Source organism: Gracilinanus agilis, chromosome 2 (genome assembly GCF_016433145.1).
Source record: "Gracilinanus agilis isolate LMUSP501 chromosome 2, AgileGrace, whole genome shotgun sequence".
NCBI lineage: Eukaryota > Metazoa > Chordata > Mammalia > Didelphimorphia > Didelphidae > Gracilinanus > Gracilinanus agilis.
The window spans coordinates 5,620,317-5,641,000 of NC_058131.1; the positions used below are offsets into that span (position 1 = coordinate 5,620,317).

The window sequence follows — 20,684 nt, forward strand, 5'->3', positions numbered from 1 at the left end:
CTGTGAGTGTGAGTGCGAGTGCGTGTATGAATGTGAGTGAGTTTGTGTGTCTGTGAGTGTGTCTTTGCATGTGTATGAGTGTGTGTGAGTGTGAAATTGTGAGTCTCTTTGTGTTTCTCTGTGAGTGTCTGTGTGAGTGAGTCTGTGTGTGTGTACAGTGTGAGTCTGTGAGTCTGTCTATGTGTGTGTAAGTGAGTCTATGTGCCTGTGAGTCTGTGTGTGTGTATGAGTGTGTCTGTGAGTGTGTGTGTGTCTGTCTGTGAGTGTGAGGGCATGTATGAGTGTGTGTCTGTGTGTGTATGAGTGAGTCTGTATCTGTGTATGAGTGTGTGTGTATGTGTGGTTCTGCGTGTGTATGAGTGTGAGTCTGCATGTGAATGTCGAGGCTCTGACAGTCTTCTCCATTGGGAGCCCCCTGGGAGGTGGCCGCGGCTCTGTCCCTCTGTCCCTCTGTCTCTCCTCTCCCCGGCCTGGATCTCCCCCGGCCTCCGGCCTCTTCTGGGCTTTGTCCTGCCACCCAGGGCCAGGCCTTCTCTTCCTGGGGTGAGTGGTCAGTCTTACGGCCCTGGTGTCCGGCAGGGCCCACGAGCTCCCTCGAGCAAAGGGGGGCCAGAGGGGGACTTCCACGGCCCGAGACCGGCTCTGAGAGCTCGGACGCCGTCTTTGAATCGCAGTTTGTCCACGGCCGAGATCGAGGGCCGCGCGCAAGCCCTGGGGCTCCTGGAGACCCTGAAGGCGGACCCCGAGCTCTTCCAGGAGCGCATGGCCAAGTATGTGTACCCGGGCATCGGGGGCGCCGACCACGACAGGCTCTTCTGCTTCTTCGGCCTGCTGGCGGCCTGCGGCTGCCCCGGCTTCGGGAGGCCGGCCATTGCGCCCGAAACGCATGTGCGGCTGCTCAAGAAGCTGAAGGTCGTCGCCGCAGGTGAGCCAGGCATGCTGGGGAGCTGCCGGGGGCGCTTCCCTTCCCTTTTACCACTCTCGGGCCTCTGGGGTGCCCCTAGTCTTTGGGGTGCGGGTTCCCTCCTCGCAGTGCCCCTGCCTCTGGCCATGCCCGGGGTGCAGCGCGTGTCCTCGTGCCGCCCGCAGGCCTGAACTACAAGAAGCTGACCGGCGAGAATGCCCGACCTCTGGCCGCGCTGGAGCCTGTCCTCAGCAGCCACAACATCCTGTCCATCTCCAAGCTGGCCCCCCGGATCCCGACGCCCGGTGGCGGCACGCTGGCCCCGAGCGCCCTCTACACCGTGTGGCTGCAGAAGCTCTTCTGGACGGGCGACCCTCAGCTGCTGCGGACGGCCCCGGCGTCCGGCCCCGAGTGGCTGCGCGCCTACGACGTGTGCGCCAAGTACTTTGACCGCCTGGAGCCGTGCGACCTGCTCGCCGTGCTGGACGCCGTGACCTTCTCTGCCGAGGCCGCCACCAAGGTAAAGGCCCCGGGGGGGGCGGTCAGTGTGGGGGGCAGGGACTCGCCCAGGGTCACCCGGCCGGCCCGTGTCGGGGCTCCTCCCATCTCTGGCCCGCCGCAGTCCCTGAGAAGCGGCGTGTCCTGGCTGCCATGTGAAGCCGTCTGAGCCTCCAGGGTCTGGCCAGAGTCCATCGACCCCCCCTCAGATGCAGCGCCGGTCCGAGCCCGCAGCTTTCCCTTTAGAGGCGCCCCGGAGCCCCCCAGCCTTGTCTGCCGGTGCCGGTGTGAGAAGCAGCCGAGGGCCTGTGGGCCGGCCAGTGAGCTGGGGCTGGTCTTTGGGTCTGGGGCCTTGGTGTCCCCGGTGTGACGTGGGCCGATGGCCCTGCCGTGCCCCCCGTGGGCGCTGTTTGGGGGAGCAGGAGGGACCCTGTTATGGAGCCCCCCACGACAATCCGACGTCTGTCCGTCGTGAGGCATCGTCCCGTGCCTGCATGGGCCGGGCCTGGGCGAAGGCTGGGACGGACGCAGAGAAGGACGAGGCGGCCGCCCTGGGAGCTGCTGCCCCGACAGGAGGGACGGCCTGACCCCCCGACCCGCTCTGTGGCGTCCCTCTTGCTAGTTGGGCCCTGCTTGAGCCAGTGGGCTCCCCCGGCTCTGTCACCCCCTCCACGCCGCCTCGGGCCCCCAAGCTCCGGCCTCCTGCCAGACGCTCCCCTCAGATGTCTGTCTTGTCGGCACTTCAAAGCGCCCTCGGGGGCCCCCGGGGGCCCAGCAGCGGGTGGGAAGCCTTCATGGCAGTCTCTGGTGTGCCAGCCTTGTGCCAGGCTCTGAGGATGTGCCCTCTGGGAGCTCTTGGTCTAAGCAGGGCAACTCTGCCAGCTGAGCCCAGGAACAAGGGGCACAGGAAGGCCAAGGAGGTGGGCACATGGGCATGGGGCGCAGCCGGGGAAGAGGCCTGCCAAGATGAGGGGCTCCCCCAGGAGGCTCGTCTGGGCCCCGAGGACGGCTCTGATGTTTCTTTCTCCCTCTGTCCAGCTGAGCGTGGACACCCGGACGGAGATGACCAGGAGGGCCGTGGCCACTGTCCGACACTTCATTGAGAAGCGGAAGAAGAGGCATCCCGATGCCCGTGACCCCGAGGCCCCGGCTGCCCCCCCTGCTGCCCCCCCTGTTGCCCCCCCTGTCTCCTATGAGGATGTCCTGAGCCACCTGGAGCAGTCCCTCGCCCACCTGGGCACCCTCGGCCACAGCTTCATCGCCTCCCTGAGGGGCAGCGAGCAGGTGGGTGCGGGTGGACCCGGGCTCCTGGCCTGAGTGCCGGCAGGTCGGCCACTGCCCACCTGCCCTGACTGGACATTTGGCCAGAGTTGTCTCCCTGTCGTTCTGCCCGCAGCCTGTGCCACCCTAGCCAGGCAGCCCAGCCGTGCCCACACCCGTGCCACCCTAGCCAGGCAGCCCAGGGCCAGCCGTGCCCGCAGCCTGTGCCACCCTTGCCAGGCCCCTCTCACACGTCCCCATGTCTGCAGGAGGAGCTGCGGCGCCATGCCCACGTCTACGACCTGTCACGGTCCGAGGAGGCCAAGGTCCGGGCGCAGGCCGTGGCCATGTGCCTGGAGGGGCGGCCCCTGGCCATGGTGTGGCAGCTGCTGGAGGTGGCCGTCGGCCCCCTGAGCCTCTCCCCCAAGATGGTGGTCCACAGCGCGGTGGCCAGCGTGCTGTCTCTGCTGAGGTGAGAGGGGGAAGGGCTGTGCCCACACGGTGCCTGCCATGCCCCCCACGGCACTCAGGGTGCCCCGATGGCTCTGGTGCCTGTGTGGGGTTTGCCCTGGCCCGGGCCAGGCGGAGGCGGGGAGGAGCAGCCCGGATCGACGCGGTCTGGGTTCGAAGCTCTCTTCCAGGGAGTCGGGCAGCTCCGTTTCTCCTAACACGGGCGCAGGACGCCCCGCCTGGCCGCCTTGCGGGCCTGCCAGAGCTCAGGGGGGTGATGGGGCAGTGCGGAGGCCGATGGACCAGAGCCTGGCGCGGCGGGTCTGGGGGTGCTGCAGAGGAGGCGCCGCCCCCGGGGGTCCCCGCTCTGTCCGTGACCTCCCGCTTCTCTCCCTCCGCAGTGGGGAAGGCGCTGCCCTGCCTGTGCCCGGGGACCCGCTGCGGGTGCTGGATGGCATCATCTCGTCGGTGCACGCCAGCGTGGAGAAGGGGTGAGTGCCCGGCCCTGGCGCGGCAGGCAGACACGGGGGGTGCTGAGGGCTCTGAGGGCGCGCTTTACAGATGGGGAGACTGAGGCGGGGTGGGGGCGCAGAGGCCCGGCGGGGATGGGCCGCCAGTGTGGCTCCGAGGCCTGCCCTTCCACGGGGCTCTCGGGAATGCCTCTTGCATTATGAACAAACTTCTTTCTTCTAAACCGTTTGCTTTCTCCCTTTATCTTCCGGCTTTCACCAGACTTTCCTTCTACTACTGCGTCGCTGGCACCTCCCAGGGCGGGTCCCCAAGGTGGGGAGGGGAGATCCGCCTTGCTCCTTTCGGCCCTCCCAGACTCTCCTGTCCCCACGGACGGACGTCAGGAGGAGCCTCTTCTCTGGGGATCTATTTATTCCCATTTGTCACCGAATCCAAGTCTTGGTGGTGGTCATCCGTCGATTGACCGTCTGGACATTCCCCCACTGCCCAAGTTAGTTCTCTTGTTTACGGCCGCAGCGCTCCAGCTACCAAAGAGTTCTCTTATGGAGCTGGAAAGAACAAGAAGACTCACATGGAAGAAGAAGGGGAAGAATATCAGGAGAATCAGTGAAAAAAACAGTGCGAAGGAAGGCGGCCTCTCAGGACCAGGCTTGAAAGTGCTTCATGGTGGTCGCCGGGGGGCGAGAGGCCCGGAGGAGGCCCGCCATACTTGGGGGAGCAGACCAGCGGCATCGGGGGCTTGTTGAGCCCCAAGTGCCAAGCTTGGGGGTGAGAACTCGAGCTCCGAGCAAACACGTTGGGAACACTGGAAGGGTGTTTGACAGAAGCCTGGAACAGCGATTCAGACAGGAAGGGCGGGACCATCAGCAGACTAAAGGATCATGGGAAAAGGTCCCGTCACGTGACCAAAGGAGCCAGAGGGGAGCAAAGGAAACAGAAGGGAAATTTAAAAGGTTTTGCACAAACAAAATGAATGCAGCCAAAATCAGCAAGTTTCTCTGAGAGCCTCATTTCCGACTAGGAGGGGCCGAGGAGGAGCAGCACCCCTAGCAGGAGGCCCCTTCACCCGCCTGGGACCCCTCCCTGGCAGGGGGCTCACCTCGGGGGACGTTTAGAAGTGAACGTTAGAGACTTCTTATAAGGAGTCGGGAAATGGCAAAGCAGTAAAAAGGTGTTTAGAAAGGGAAGCTTTCTGGTTCCTTATGGCTTCTTCCTGCTCCGGCCTACCGGGGCGGGCTTAACCCTGATCTCAGGCGGGCAGAGAAGCCTCAGGCCGGGTGTCCGAGGGCCTTTTCGTCCTCCAGCACCTTCACGTTTCCACCTTCACGTCATGTCCGTGAGCCGTGGTGCAGGGCCTCGATTCCCCCCTGGTTCCCATTTTACAAAGGAGGGTCACATGGCTGAAAGAGGGACTTGGCCAGGATGACACTGCCAGAAAGGACCCAAGGCAGGATTTGAACTCGTCTCTTCCGGATGCCAAACTGAAGAATTAAGCCATCTGTGAGCCTCAGTTTATAAATTTAAGACACATTTCATATCTTAAAACTTGTCTGTTGGTTGGATTTGTTTTCTGAATCCAAAGGGAAATGCTGGCCTCTACGTTTCAAGCGTTGGCCTCTCTAGAGTGGAATATTCCTTGGAGGCTGTGGAACAGGACAGGACCCCCGAGAGACGGCTCAAACCTTTCTCATTTCGCTTTCATTGGAGTTTTTCCTGCGTATCTGAGGTCAGATTTGCACTCGGGTCTTCCTGACTGGGGCCAACACCATCTGGCCAGCTGCTGCTCGCCCCAGCGAAAAGAGCTTTGGATGCGCCATCCGAGGACCCGCGAGCTCTGCCCCGATTAGCTGCGCGCCGTGGGTCCTCGCGCCGCTCTTCCGGGGCTTCTCTTCCTCCTCATTGAGGTAGGCCTCGGCAGGGCCGGCTCCCCGGCTGCCCCCCAGCTCCTGGCCTTTGCCCGGAGCCTCGAGGGCTCCCTCCTCCGCTGCTGAGCTCTCTGGTGCCGTCACGAAGGCTCTGAGCACCTGTTTTCTCCTCCAGCCCGTCTTCCTGTCCGGGCCTCTCGGTGGGCCCAGGTCCGGGCGCAGGCGTCCAGGAAGGCTCCCAGGAGCGCCCCGATGGGGGATACTTCAGTGAAAGTAGAAGCCTTCAGTGAAGCCATTTCTCTTTTCCGCAGGGAAGGGCTCCTTTCGGCCGATGACCTGCTGGCCTGGTTCCGGCCCTTCTGTGCCGATGACTCCTTGCCCGTCAAGCCGCGTGTCCAGGTCCTGCAGAGCATGGAGCGCTCCTTCCAGCTCACGGACGAGGACAGAAAACTCCTGGTGTTCTTCCGGACAGAGGCCATCCTCAAGGCCACGTGGCCCCAGACCCAGGTGAGCTTTCCCCGGCCCCAGCCCTCGCTCTCCCCTTCCCCTTCGCCGCCGTCTCGACTGTGTCCAGAGCCTCCTCGGCCCCCTGCTCGGCTTCTGCAGCCCCCGTCCTTCTCGTTGGGCCTTCCCTGTCACGGCCGCCTGGGCCCCACTGACCGGCAGGGGCAGGTGCCGGCTCGTAGGGAAGCTTCGAGACCTGCTCTCAGGAGCCAGCCGGGTGCTCGGCCCCCACACGGTGCTGAATCGATGAAGATTTCTGTCCCAGCATATCATGGAGGCAGCGATGGGGGCAGTGGTCAGGGCCCTGCCCTCGCCCATTCGGGGACGGGACGGTCCCAGAGAGCACGGGGAGGCCTGGGCCACTCACGATGGTCTCAGGGGGCTCCGGGATACAGTTCCAAGAGCCCCGGCATTCACTGAGGTTGCACTTTGGGGGCTTCCCACGTAAACATGGTGGGAGTGGGCTGCTTCTCTGAGAGCTAGACCGGGAGGCAAGAAGATCCAAGTTCAAATCCTGCTATTAACTCTTCTTGCTGGGTGACCCTGGGCAAGTCACTTATTTCTGTCTTATCTTCCTCACCTGTAAAATGGTATAATATGATAGAACCTCCCAGAGTTGTGAGAATCAAAGGAGATGATAGTAAAGCGTTTTGTAGATCTTAAAGCGCTGTTTAAACCAACTACCACCCATCCTCATCATCCCCGGGGCCTGTGCCATACTAGAGAGGAATCGCAGCACCCTTCTGCCTCTCCATACTAGCCTGAAGCAGGGCCCCCAGGCCACTTGGGACGATGGGGGCGGGGAAGGGAGCGGCAGTGTGCCAACTGTGCCCATCAAATGGGGAAGCGAGATTTCCTGGTAATTAGTGCTGTCTTCTGGAGAGGTGACTAGGATACGTTGGACCCTCCCTCCCTCCCTCCCTCCCTCCCTTCCTTCCTTCCTTCCTTCCTTCCTTCCTTCCTTCCTTCCTTCCTTCTCCTTCTTCCTTCCTTTTTCCTTCCTTCCTTCCTTTCTTTCTCTTTCTTTCTCTCTTCCCTCCCTCTCTCCCTCCTCCCCTCTTCCTTCACTCCATTTCTCCCTTCCTTCCTTCCTTTTCCATTTCTTTAGAACTCAACTCAGAAACATTTAAAGTGAATAATAATACTTTGGAGTGTAGCCCAGAGAACTTTTCCATCTATTTTCTTAAATATCCTGACAACATTTATGTGAGACAGATAATGAGGCATTTAAAAACCAAGCCTTTACCTTCCTTCTTAGTGTCAATACTGTGCGTTGGTTCCAGGGCAGAAAAATGGTAAGGGAGGGTGACTTGCCCAGGGTCACACAGCTGGGAAGTGTCTGAGGCCAGCTTTGAACCCAGGACCTGCCGTCCCTAGGCCTGGCTCTGCCCGCTGAGCCACGTGGCTGCCCCATAGTGGGGCGTTTTGAGCTTCAGAGAGGTTGGGAGCAGCCAAGTCCAGTGATTTGAAGCCTTTCCCTCTCCTACTTGGATAACAACGCAAGTGAGGACCATGATGTCTTTCCCAGGAGTTTTCTTATGTGCCTAGCACTGTGCTAGGTGCCGGGCACCCAGGCGGAGAGTCTGCCCTCAGGGAGATCTCACTATGTTTGGGGGAGACAGGAGGGTGCAGGAGCTCGCATTCAGGGCCCAGCAGGGCCGATGGCAGGCCCAGATGACATGGGAAGGCCCAGGGCCAGGGGACGTCCTGGAGGGATGGAGGGCGGAGCTTTGGGCCTCCTGTGCCCCCCTCTCCAGGCGTGTGAGCCTCCGTCCCACGGGGCGAGGTGAATGGACCAGAAGGCCTGGCAGCCAGTGTGGCGGCCCAGAGCATGGAGGCCGGCCTCTCACGGGCCATTCTAGGCCTCTGAGGCTGCCCGACCCCTTTTATGGCCTTTTCCCTCCCGTTCCCTTTCCTTGTCATGTCTGCTGCTTACCCAGACCCCTCTGCGGCCTCAGTCCTGCTCCCATGATCCTCTGCGGCTTTCCTGGCCCCCGGCTCGCCTTTTGTATTGGCCCCCCCAGAGCATTGCATCCGCTTCATAAATGCTTTTTCTTTCATTCTGGATGCTCGTACAAACCTTCCTCCCTGCCCTGGAGTCACAAAGGCCTGAATTCAAATCCAGCCTCAGACCCTCACTGGCCGTGTGACCTGGGGCAAGTCATGTAACTTTTGTCTGCCTCCTTTTCCTCGGTTGTCCTGAGGAGTCGCGTGGCGGCGTGGGTGAGCCAGCCTGTCCGTAGTGGTCGGTGTATCCGTCCCTCCTCGCACACCTTCTCCCCTCTGCCTCTCGGCCTCCCTCGCTTTGTCCACGACCCCCCCCCCCCCCGGATGGCCCCAGGCTGCTTCTGCCACGTGGCCAGCGCGGCACGGGCTGCCTCTGGAGGCCGAGGCTGGGGGGCCGATTCCTCCGCAGGCCCTGGGAGGGGCGATCCGAGAGGGGCCGCCTGGCCGGGGGGCCTCCCCCCGGCTGCCCTCGCCTTTCTGCCTCCTTCCAAGGGGCCCACGATGGCTTCCTCCCGGGCGCGGATGGGGAGAGGTGATGATGTCGCCGAGTTCAGGGACCAGAAAAGGTGGGCGAGCCCCGCTCGGCCCGGCTGAGCACCCTCAGTCAGACTTGGCCCGCATCAGAGACGGCTCCCGTTCCGTTCAGCTCTGGGTGCCGGCAGAAGAGCCCCCAATGGGCCCAGCTCTGCCCAACGGGGGGCGTCTCCTGGCCGGGGCCCTCGTTGAGGAGGCCGAGCAGCCCTCATTCAGGTTCCGGGAGCACCCCGGGGTGTTGGGGGAGCCCCGGGCCCGGCTAATCCCGGGGCTTCGCCATCTTCTAGTTAAGTGGCGCGTGAAGAAGGCGGCCACAGTGCAGACATTCCGTCCAGACGTCCTTCTGGCTCTCCGTCGCTCTGAACTCTTCATCTGAGTGCGAAAGACAACGCGGGCCCGGAGCGCTTCCCCGTCGGCCTCCGCTTTGGGTGCATTTGTGGCTGCAGCTGCGCCTGTGCAGGGTCGCCGCGTCTCCTCCCAGCATAAATGAGGGCTCACGTTCGGGGGTATCCGAGGCGTCTCCTGTCCTGAGTGGCCCCTTTTTTGTTTTTAACCCTCCACTTCCGTCTGGAGTCAGTCCTGTGTATGGGCTCCAGGGCAGGAGAGAGGTCAGGGTGGGCCATGGGGGTCAAGTGACTTGCCCCAGCTGAGAAGTGTCTGAGGTCAGATTTGAACCCAGGACCTCCCGTCTCTAGGCCTGACTCTCCATCCGCTGAGCCCCCCAGCTGCCCCCCAGGGGCTGCCCTTCTGTAGGCATTGTGGAAGCTGCCCCCTTGGAGGTGCGGCAGGGCGGAGCTCCTCTTTCTTTAAAAAGGTCATTCATTTGCCACGTCTACACGGAGAAACCATTTTTGCCGGTTGTGTTCTGACATTTGTCTCCCCTTTCCCTGGGCAGTACCCAGTCCGATGTGGGCTGTGTCATGCAGCACACACATGTCACACGCGTGTAGCGGAAGGCGGCTGCTCGGGTCTGCGCTCGGAGAGCGTCGTGATCCGTCCCGGCTGTCTGGGGACTTGCTCGGCGGGTCATGGCTGGCCCTTCGCGGTGTTCGTCGCTGAATGTTTCTGCTGCTCCAGGAATCTCTCCTGGGCCGGCCCCTTCGCCCCTCCGCGGCTCTGCCCAGCCTTTTCTGAGCCCGTCCTGGCGCCGTCCTCATGGCGCAGAACCGCAGGCCGCAGCTCGTTCAGCCACTCCCCCAGGGAGGGACGGGCCGCCGTCTCCAATTCTTGGCTCCCCAAAACGAGCTGCTAAACATGCGTGTGTACAGGTCGGCCCTCCCTCCTCCCGGACCTCTTTGGGCCTGCTCCCGTGTTGCTCTCCAGCATGGTGGTATCCCTTCACAGATCTACCAACAATGTATTGGTGTCGACATTTTTCACGTCCCTTCCAAATGCATCATTTTTCTTTTTGGTCTTCAGGGAGGAATTCCTAAACAAACAACAGGGAGAAGAAATCGCCTAAGACAAAAGGCCAATCTTGATTTCCTAAACATTCACAAATGTAGTCAAAGCAGATGGAGGAGAAGGAGAACAGCGAGAGAGAAATAGCCTCCACCCAAGTTCCGTGATAAAGTCCTAACCCGAGATCTAGAGGGCCCGGACCCGCATGGGTGACACTAAAGTAGCCGCCATGCGTGTAGCGCTGGCGGTTACAAAGTTTAAGCTGCTTTATGAACTTTATACTTTGCATCTGTGAAGTCAAAGCATTTAAACTTTAAAACAAATGGCTCGACTTGGGGAAGACGAGCACTTTCTGAGGCACCAGTTGGACAACCATCCAGCCATTTGGGAAAAGCTCTTGGCATTAAGTGAAAAAAGAAGGACTCAAACGTCCCCAGGCAACGTGCCAGCGGATCGTTGTGGGCCTGGAGTCCAGGGATGGCTCATCGGGACCTTAATGTCATGGCAGACCTTTTTAGGAGAGGAAAACCGGAAACGGCGATTGTCAGTTGACCGGGGACGGCGGAGCAAATTCTGGCCAGAAATCGAATGGAACGTTTTTGGGCTCTAAGAAGTGGCAAATAGGAGGAAATCAGAAAAACTGGGAAGAATTCTGTGAACGGAGACAGAACAAAGACAAAGTCAGAAGAGGCTTTAGAGCCACGGCGGGTCTGTGTGCCAGAGGCGAGGAGAGGCCGCAGGCTGTGAATGGGAGACGCTGCCCAAGAGACTGCTTGCGTTGGACCGTCTCTCCTTTGCCCGGGAGGTCTCTTGGGAGTGACTGCGATGTACAAATGTGTTGAGTTGAGATTCTAAATATTTCTCGTTAGTCCACAAGCCGTTTGTTAAGCATTTATTACGCACCAGGTTCTGTGAGGTGCGCAGGAGGCACGGTTAGATTGGGGAGAGAATCAGGAATTGGCTGATTTGGGAGCTGGGATTTGAGCTGAGCGCTGTAGGAAGCCAGGGAAGCCCAGGGCAGAGATGGGGAGGGAGGGCATCCTAGAGATGGGCTGGTGGAATTGAGTTGTTTCATGTATGTCTCTCTTTGGGAGTTTTCTTGGCAAGGATACCGGAGTGGTTTGCCATTTCCTTCTCCAGATTGTTTTACAAATGAAGAAACTGAGGCAAACAGGGCCAAGTGACTTGCCTAGGAGCACACAGCTAGTAAGGTCAGAGGATAGATTTGAACTCAGGGAGACGAGCCTTCCTGAATTCTGGCCTCACACTCTGTGCATCGTGGTGACACCCAGCTATCCACTGCATGGGGACAGTCAGTGACACGAGCTGGAGCCGCACCCTTGAAAAACTCTTGAGGAACCCAAGATTCCTTCTTGAGGATCGCGCTCTGACTTGAGGTCACAGCTTCATCCCAGTCATTCAGTCATTCCCTGAAAGCTGTTCACTCTGTCGTAATTGGGTCAAGTGCTCAGATCTGCTGGACGGAAGGGCCTTGGGCCCATCACCCCATCATGTGTGGCTATGACGGGGAGCAGAGGGGGGCGATCGACTTCATGGCACACAATCTGGAGGCTTGGAGAGAGCAAGTGGTTTTACCAGGACCCCGGGGGGCCGTGGCAGAGCCAGAATTTGGCCTCCTTCTATTCCAGATCCTCCTTTCCTTCTGCCAGGCTGCTCCGGGCAAGGCTCCCTTCTGGCTCCTTAGGAGTTCACAGCTCATGAACACAACTTTCCGTTTGCCCTCGGCTTGGGAGCCTCACGAGCTGTCCGGGTCATTGATTACTTTTTGTTGGAGTGGTTTGAAGAGATCTCCTGGCAGAAGAACCAGGGCCTCCCCCTCCAGGCCGTGCTGATTTTATATAGCCAGTGGCATCTGTCTTTGTGGGGGGAAAGCCTTTATCTTTCCTCTTCCTTCTCTCACTTTATTTTTCCTTTCCCCCCCTTCGTCTCTTCAAATGAGCAGCCTTAGGCTTCCTTTATTGGCTTCCTTAATTGATTTTAATTCTGTGACCATCTCCTTGAGGAATTGTGCCAGTCTAATAGGTTTGATTCAATGACTTCAGGTGTTACAGGCAGTGATGCTCCCCTGTCTAGGCCTTGGTGTTCCACTTGGCATTAGGACCTTTGTTTCTGAGGTGTGAGGAGGGGTTAGGTCATATCTCTGGGTACGGGGCTTTGGGGAATCGCAGAACACATCTTCTTCACTCACCTGGACTTTGAGCCAGGAAAGGAGGTCCAGGGCCCAGGTGTGCAGCCTTGGGGAAGTCTCAGTGCCCCCATCAAGAATATGGGCATGAGGGGCCAGCTGGGTAGCTCAGTGGATGGAGAGCCAGGCCTAGAGATGGGAGGTCCTAGGTTCAAATCCAGGCTCAGACACTTCCCAGCTGGGTGACCCTGGGCAAGTCACTTGACCCCCATTGCCTACCCTTACCACTCTTCTGCCTTGGAACCAATACACATATTGATTCCAAGATAGAAGATGAGGGTTAAAAAAAAAAAAAAAAGAATACGGGCACGAGGACTTATTGAGGTAGAGGATAAACTCTTTCCATGTAATGGAGGCCATGGAGAGGTGGGATAATGAACGGTTGCCAGGTCCTCACTTGTTCACTTAAGGGTGGTCAGTGTGGCCTGTGTTCCCTTTCACTGATGAGATGCTGTGGAGCTATTTGGAGCTGAGCCAGAAGGAAGAGGGAGAGAAGCAGCAGCGGAGAGAACCGGCCAGCGTCTGGCCCAGGAGAGAGGGATGAAGAGTTCAGATGGCCGGACGTGAAGAAGGAGCCTCCGTGACCAGGGAGGAGCCGCCGGTCCTGGATACTGAAATAAAGAAAGGTGTCAGACTGGAGCCAGACAGGGAATAACACAGTAGATACACACCCAAAGCCCACAAAGAATAAACGGATAAACTAAATAAAACGGATTTGGGGAATGGTTGTGGAGGAGAATGCACTTAGCTGGGGCAATGGACACCAAACTAGCCAGTGTAGGAGGGGAATTAGATACTGTGTGGTCGCCAGGAATTTAAAATAGACCCAAGTCAGGATGGCTTTTATGGAAGTTTATTTACAATTAGGAAGGTTGAAGGTAGGGAAATAGAGAGAGAGAAACTCTGGCCTGGACCAGGTAAGAATTTAGAGGCCCAGCAGAGGGGCGCAGAGGGTTAATTAAACCAGGCTTCTGGCCACAAGGCCTTTGACAATTAGAGAGGCCAGAGAGGCCTCCCTGAGGCTGGAGCCTCCAGAAACGCCGAGGGAGGAGGAGGAGAGTCAGCCTGACTCACCCACCTGACAGTTCAGAGGGAAGCCATCTGAGGTCTCACCAGAGATCCTTCAGCACCAAGTTCGAAGTGCCAACTGCCTCCATAGGAAGTTACCATCCTATTTAAAAGGCAGCAGCTTTCGTCACTTCCTGGAGGTCCACCTCTAATTTCAAGTGGACAAATGGCAGCCTCAACACTGTTTTGGACTGCCCAAAGGACGGTCCCTTGTTCTTAATTTGTTACTTATTGTCACTAGTGGGTAACTCATCTCCCCTCCCCATGGTTGGGTGGGGTGACATTATTTCTGATGGCTGGAGTCTAACAATGAATGAGGATGAGCTAATTCCATTTACACACCAGAGATAACAAATTCTCAATGTGGGCTCTTTAGTCTAGAGGAGAACAACAGGAAGATTTATAAAAAGCAAGTTTAATCCTTTTTTCAAGGAAAAAGGGTGAAGGATTTCCTTAGGGAAGGTCCCAATTGCCATTTAGAATTTAAGTGTTCAGCTGGCTTTCCCTCCTCTTCTAACAGACAGGCAGCTCTGGCTGGGGCTGGAGAGGGCCTGGGAGATTGGGGTTCTCACACCACTGGTCCAAGCTGAGCCTTAGGTGGAGACAGGACACAGGAACCAAATCCTTGTTCAAATAAATCCAATAAGGCTCTAGGGTGTAAAAGGCTATCAGCAGCAATTTCCCTCAACCCAGGCTTGCTGGCTGGCTAGCAACTCCAGGGTTACTCCTGCCACCTGTGCCAAGTCCTCTCTCTCCGCTCAAATTAGAATGTCCTCGGTCCCAGCCAAGGTTTTGCTTTGCTTCATTGCTACCTTACAAACTACCTAGGACAATACAGACAACTTCAGCCCATGCTGGGCCCTTTCTGATGAGTGAATTCCTCCTCAACCTCCCTTCGAGGAAGCCCCTGTGCTGGCCACCCTCCATTCCAGCCTGACTCAGCTCCTGACTCTCCAGAAGACGTGTCCACCTTGCTCTTCTCCCCTCCATTTCCAGGTCTCTCTTCTGGGCTGTCTTCCCTCTTAGAATGGAAGCCCTTGGAGACATTTTGCCTGTATTACTTATATTCTCAATGCTTCGCAGAGTGCCTGGAAGGTGGCAAATGCTTCCTTCATGTAGTTCAGGCCACTCCAGTGCCTCACAAGCTGTTTCAAAAGCCAAAAGAAGTCGAGAGTCTAGAAAGAGCCAGCCTGGATCACGCTAACTCAATAAACCTACGTTTCCATATTCAGGGACTTTCAGGTAGACGTAGGAAGTCAGTGGGAAGCATATTGATAACTGCCTTTTGGGGCTAAGAAGGGAAAGAGACCAAATGCTTGGAGAGCCCTCACTCGCCCCTTGCAAGGTGGGTGAATGCCTCGCAGAGAGGGATTGTTCCATTCGTTTTCTTTGTCTCCTCAGCATCTCGTAGGGTGACATGACGTGGGTGCTTAAGAAATGCTTTTTGATTGATTGATGACATCCTTAAGATAAGATTGGGAACCACTTGAGATGGCGAGCACCAAAGAACATCACTGAAAAGTAAGATCCACAGTGTCTTAATGCCATGAAACGTGGCCCTCCTGTGGGAGTCACTTTTGAGTCAGCTCTTGGGACATTCTTGCAAAGCATTGAGGAGTTAAGAGGAATCTTTAAAGCGAAAACTAAATCCAAAGAGGAGAGAAAAATGTGAACAAGATGGTGTCCAGCCATCGCTGTACATCTGTCCTCCTCCAAGGAGAAATGACTGCAGAAAAATGGATGCTGACTGAAAGACCTTGACTTGTTCATCACTGCCCACAGAAGATGTAAAGCTGTTGCCATATCAGGGAGGCCGAAACAGCCCAAAAACCACCTCCACCATCCAGTTGGAGAGACGAGGAAACCGGGTGCAACACAAGTCTGGAACATCAACTCACTCGTAAAGTGATAGCAGTAGAGGCGAGTGGAAGGTTGCCTCACCAGACAGCCAAGAGCCATAGAGGAGGAAATGAGTCAGCAGAAGCCTTGGCATAGACCCTGACGGGGCCCAGCCATCCTGAAAGGGTTTATGCACGACCCCGGAAGGGTGAGCAAACAGATAAAACAAGGCACCGATTTTCCATCATCTTTGTAACATTCTGCTTCCTCCCTGGATGCCGAGGAAGCCCGGTTGTTCTGAACGCCTCGAGCCCCTCCAGGAGGCGGTGAGGACATCCCATCGAGGACGTCTGTGAGCAGCTCATGGGGACGGGTTTTAGGCTTTGTCTGAAATCACTGAACACAGCAAATGCTCAGGATAATCCCAGATGGGGTATCACCCCTCCTGAGGGGAGGGAGAAGGCATCCGGAACGGCTCCCCCGGGCGCCTGCTTCCTCGTGTTGGTAAAGCTGCGCTCTCCTGGGGAGCGCCCTTGTTCCAAGGAGGAGGAAAGAATATGAGTTTTTGCAAAGAATTTTCTATAACCGTTTGAGTCCTCACTGTTGCAAAATGGTCTAAAACACAGAAAATTCAAGACCCTCTTGTGTTTCTGTTGGCTTTTTAAGAAAATGACTGAAGGAGGAGAGAACGTATCTTTTAAGGGTCTCTTCCAACAAGGTCTTCCCCTGCCTCTTGGAGTCACACAGGAGGACCGGCGGCTCCAAGTCGAGAGAGATTCTGGGAGACTCTTCATGTCAAGGACGGGGGTACCCCAAGTGTCGGCCCTCATCCTAGTGGGCGTTTTATAGTTCAAATGGAAGCGTGATGGATGTGGAGTGATGAGGCCGTTCAGACATTCCTCTTTACGGACTGCCTTTCCCTCGTAAAGCATAAAAGCTCTCTGCGGGCCACTTGCGTCTCTCTGTAGTCCTCGGTGTGGTGCGGGGCACGCCGTCGGAGCTTCGTGAGTTCTTGGCCCTTTACCGCATTCGTTCCCCTCCGCCGACGGCCATCCGAGAAGACTTGGTGACTGGTAGGCCAGCCCCGGCCCGACTCCTCCCTCGTCCTTCCTCTCCAGCTAGCCCAGAGAAGGGAGAGCCGTGGAGCCGGGGGGGCGCCCGGCAGCCTCGTCAGCCTCGGCTCCATCCACATGGCCTGCACCGTCCTGCAGCCCCACACGAAGACCCCGGCACATCTGCAGACCGGGAGGAGAGTGCCAGAGGGGGGCGAGCGACGACTGAACTTTGGCTCTGTGGTCGGGGGTCCTCACCTTCCTGGGGGGAGGGGGTGCCTTCCTCCGCCTCCGAGCACACGCAGAGAAGGAAGCGGTCATCCGGCCGTGTGGGGCTTCTGCTTGGCTTCACTGAGTTGGTTCGCCGGAGGGTTGGTTTTTCTTCTTTCCCATCCGGGGAAGAATCTGAAGGGAAAAGGGGGACACAATGAAGGAAGGAAAGAGGTCATTGAAGCACTTTTAACATAGAAAACGGTGTCTGTTTCTGAGGGTCAGTTCTTTCTCCGGAGCTGGACACACACTGGTCATTCTTCAAACAAGATCCCTGTGGCTGTGCAGAACGTTCTCTTGGTCCTGCTTATTTCCCTCTCTGTAACTTCATGCAGGTCTTTCCATGTTTCTCCAGAATTCACCTTATTCTTTGTCATGACCCGTCGTATCCCATCCCAGTCCCATGCCACGGCTCGCTCAGCCATTCCCCAATGGATGGCATCCCCTTGATGGCCGGTTCTAGGCCACCACCAAGAGAGCTGCCATCGAGATTTCAGGACGGGCTTCTTTTCCGTTTTCCTTGATCACATTCAGGAACGAACCCAATAGTGGCGCTGCCGGGTCCAAATGTACCTCAGAGTCAAATGAGGCTCAGAAGGAAATATGTAAACAGGACAGCTTTGAAAACGTGTTGAGTTCTCACTCCCCTCTCCGGGGGCACCTCGCAGGCTGCCTTGGGGGACGGAACCTTCCGCTCTGGGCCAATGAATGAGCTGGGGGGATCTCCGGGGCTGGAGGCAGTGGGGTGGGACCAGAGATTGCCCAGAGATGCCCCGTGGGGCAGACGGACCCACAGAGAACCCACTGGAGGACGGAAGCTGGGTTTGCCCCCGTTCCTGGACACGTGGACAGGCCGGCACAAGGCAGTTTGCTTGGCAGCCGGAAGGGTGGCTCTCCCGTCCCTGCGGCTCTCCCGTCCCCGCGGCTCTCCCGTCCCCGCGGCTCTCCCGTCCCCGCGCCTCTCCCGTCCCCGCGGCTCTCCCGTCCCCGAGGCTCTCCCGTCCCCGAGGCTCTCCCGTCCCCGCAGCTCCGAAGGCTCCCTTGTTTCCATCCCGTTTGTCAGCTCCTGCTCAGACAGGTCCTCCGGGCTGCGGCTTAGTCTCTGCTCGTCCCCCCTCCAGGCTGGGCTTTAGTGCCTCGTCCACAGCCCACGTTCTCGGCTTCTCGCCTTTCCTCATCCCGGAAGTTTCTTTTCCCTCCAGAATGAGCTTCTGGCTGTGCTTCAGGCCATCGAGGTCTTTCCTCCGAGATTTGTGTGGAAAAGGCTTTGGGGAGGGGACACTGCGGGAAGGCCGAGGAGCGGCTGGGCCTGTGGGAAGGGAAGGGGACCAGGCGGGAGGGAAGGCGCCGCCTCGCCTCTCTGCCTCGGCCCACACTCACCTCCCGTCGGGCTCTGGTGGCTCTGGGAGCCGCTCTGGAGACGGACCCTCGGACACGGGGCCGAGACTTCGCCCCGGACGAGTCCCGTAGGGCCTCCAGGCCTCCTCTGTGACATGGGGTGAGAGAAGGCCCTCCCAGCCTGCTCTGTTGAGAGAGGAAGTGAAGCAGAGGAGGAGGAGGAGGCTGCACGGGCTGCCCGTCAGACAGAGCTCACGGGGAAGCCGGGAAGACCCGCATCAGAGGCTACAGTGAGCCAAACGCCGGGCTTGGTGGCAGGAAGAGCCCAGTTCAAATCCAGCCTCAGACCTGTACTGCCCCAGTGAGGTGCTTCACCGCTGCTTGCCTCAATTTCCTCATCTGTAAAACGGGGGTCATAAGAACCCCGAGTCCCAGCGTCGTCGTGAGGATCCAGGCGATGGCCCGTCCTTGGCCCAGTGCCCGGCCCCTAGCGCGGCCCAGGAAGGACCGTCAGCCCTTGGGGTCGTCTGCGCTGCGCCCCGTCTGGGCAGGGTGAGGAAGCCTCTTTTTCTGGTTGGGCCGTGCCGGCGGGCACCGTGCCAGGCTCTGACTACGATGCTCAGATGGCATCTTGGGTCTGGGGAAGCTCCAGGAGCTGGGCAGAGGCCTCGGAGGCTCCCGCGGGCCCCCCATTCTCCAGAAGAGAAACTGAGGCCCCCAGAGGCCCCCGAGTTCTTCCATGAGGCCACAGGCACGGGCACCCGCGTGTCATGGCTGGCCCTCGGCGCCCCATTTCCCAGACGAGGCACCTGAGGCAGGCAGGTGGCAGCACGATGGGGTGGGGGGACCCCCTCCTCCAGCTGCGCGTCCGTCTCCCCGCAGGTGTCTGTGGCCGACATAGAGAGCGAAGCCGGACGCCGGACCCTCTTCCTGTCTCTGCTCGAGGCCAGCCGGAGGCCGGTGGAGTTCCAGCACTTGGCTCTGCTTCTGCAAGCGTGGCCCCCCCCGAGGAGCGCGGACGGGTGAGTGAGGCTTGGGGGGGGGGACATGCAGGAGCCGCCCAGAGCCACGATGCTCTTTGGCCCGGCTTCCGAGGCAGGGTCCAGTGACTTGTCCAGGGTCACCCAGACAGGAGTCCTCAAGCAGATCCCGGGCCGGGCAGGGCGACGGCCCGTCCTACTGATGCTGCTGGGCATCGCGGCCTCAGCCCGGGAGGCGCCTTGAGATCTCGAAGGCACCCCCGATAGGGAGGCCGAGGCCCTTCCGGGGTGCCCACGCCCCCCTTCTCTCCCTTCTCTCCAGGGTCAGCACGAGCGACAACCTGTGGCTGAAGCTGGCGAGCAGGATGCTGTCCGGGGGCCCGGACGAGGCCCAGGCGGCCGCGGGCTCTGACGTGCTGGCGCTGTGCCGCTCCTTGTACCACACGCCGCAGGCGCTGCCCCTGGAGGTGAGTGACCGTGGGGGGGCCTCCTGAGCCAGGCCTCTGTCCTGGGAGGGCCAGCCTTGGTGGGGGGAGGGTGAGGGGCAGCCCCCCACCCCCCCGGGCACAGAGGGGCAAAAGGGAAACCCAGTGCTCTTAAGGAAAAAAAAATTGGAAGAGGGCCTAACAACATCCGTCATTTTTCATATTGTATTATAGAGCTGTAACCATCCAAATTGTTTGGTATTCGTTAAAAAGAAAGAAAGCTTCTCAGATGGACAGTTTAGGTACAGAAAGTCTAGAAGCAAATAAATATTTGCTTCTATGCTCAGTGGTTTGCGAGTAAGGCCTATAGGTGGGAGGTCCCGAGTTCAAATGTGGCCTCAGACATTTCCTAGCTGTGTGACTGTGGGCAAGTCACTTAACCCTCATTGCCTCGCCCTTAACCACTCTTCTGCCTTGGAGCCAGTACACAAAGCCAAAAATTCCAAGATGGAAGGTCAGGGCTTAAGAAATAAAGAAATGTTCATAAAAGACAAAATGGACAACTTTGCATAAAAAGAAAAAGTTTTTGTACAGAAATTATAAAGTGAGAAAGGAAACGACAAATTGGAGAAAAATGAAAAGGACTGAATCTCTAGGATATGAAAGACTTGAATGCAAAATTTATAAGAACAAGTAGCGGGCCCCAGGGGATCAATGACAGATAGTCCTCGAAAGAAGAAATGAAAATAAAGAACTCCCATATGAGCAAAATGCCCCCAAATCACTGATAATATGAGAAATGAAAAATAAAATGGCCCCGAGGCACACCTCCTATTCCCCAGGTCAGCAAAGATGACAAACAGAAAAATGACCATTGTTGGAGGAGCCGGGGCCAGCCAGGCACATTCGGGCCTCCTTTGATAGTGGGCCTGTGAATGGACAGGACCGTCTTGGAAAGCAGGTTGGAGCTTGGCCTCCAGCTTCATTCTATACACTTCGCTTTGGATTGAGCCATGCTGTCTCATCAAAGACAGACAGAAAGGACACACGGGGCACTGCCGTATTTATGGCAGTTATTTTTGCTGTACTAAAGAACTAGAAATGGAGCATTTGCTCATCAGCTGGTAGGTGCTGAAAAAGTTCTTATAGTGTATGATTTTCATGGAATGTGAGTGCAGCGAAAGAAATTACAAAGGGGACACGTTAGGGAAACCCAGGAAGAAATGACTGAACTGATGCAAAGCAGACTGAGCAGAACCAGGAGAAGTTAACATGCTGACAACAGAATGAGGGGAAACAGCTTGGAAAGACTTCACACATCTGATCCATGCAGGGACCAACCCTGACCCCCAAAGACTGATGATGAAGGATGGGGCCGTGGGCACAGAAGGAGGCATACAATTCCCCATTCAAGCAAAGTGAACTTGTGCAAATCAAGGGAGAGAGGGGTGGACTTGGTGAGTTTTCTAGGGTCCTCTCATCTTCAACATTCCGTTTCCTCCTTATGACCCACACCAGTGGTCCGTCCTTCCTTCCTTCCTTCCTTCCTTCCTTCCTTCCTTCCTTCCTTCCTTCCTTCCTTCCTTCCTTCTTTCTCTCTCTCTCTCTCTCT

At 57.7% G+C, this 20,684-nt stretch overlaps 1 protein-coding gene across 1 annotated transcript in view; it reads left to right on the plus strand.

Moving 5' to 3' along the window:
- Nucleotides 1–20,684, plus strand: part of NBAS (NBAS subunit of NRZ tethering complex) — a 141,176-nt gene that overhangs the window by 113,769 nt on the left and 6,723 nt on the right. The window contains exons 43-50 of the mRNA XM_044663007.1: nucleotides 675–925; nucleotides 1,090–1,424; nucleotides 2,441–2,686; nucleotides 2,932–3,134; nucleotides 3,514–3,603; nucleotides 5,760–5,955; nucleotides 18,550–18,689; nucleotides 18,976–19,114. Coding sequence (XP_044518942.1) covers nucleotides 675–925; nucleotides 1,090–1,424; nucleotides 2,441–2,686; nucleotides 2,932–3,134; nucleotides 3,514–3,603; nucleotides 5,760–5,955; nucleotides 18,550–18,689; nucleotides 18,976–19,114 — 1,600 coding nt within the window. The remainder of the gene's footprint in view (nucleotides 1–674; nucleotides 926–1,089; nucleotides 1,425–2,440; nucleotides 2,687–2,931; nucleotides 3,135–3,513; nucleotides 3,604–5,759; nucleotides 5,956–18,549; nucleotides 18,690–18,975; nucleotides 19,115–20,684) is intronic.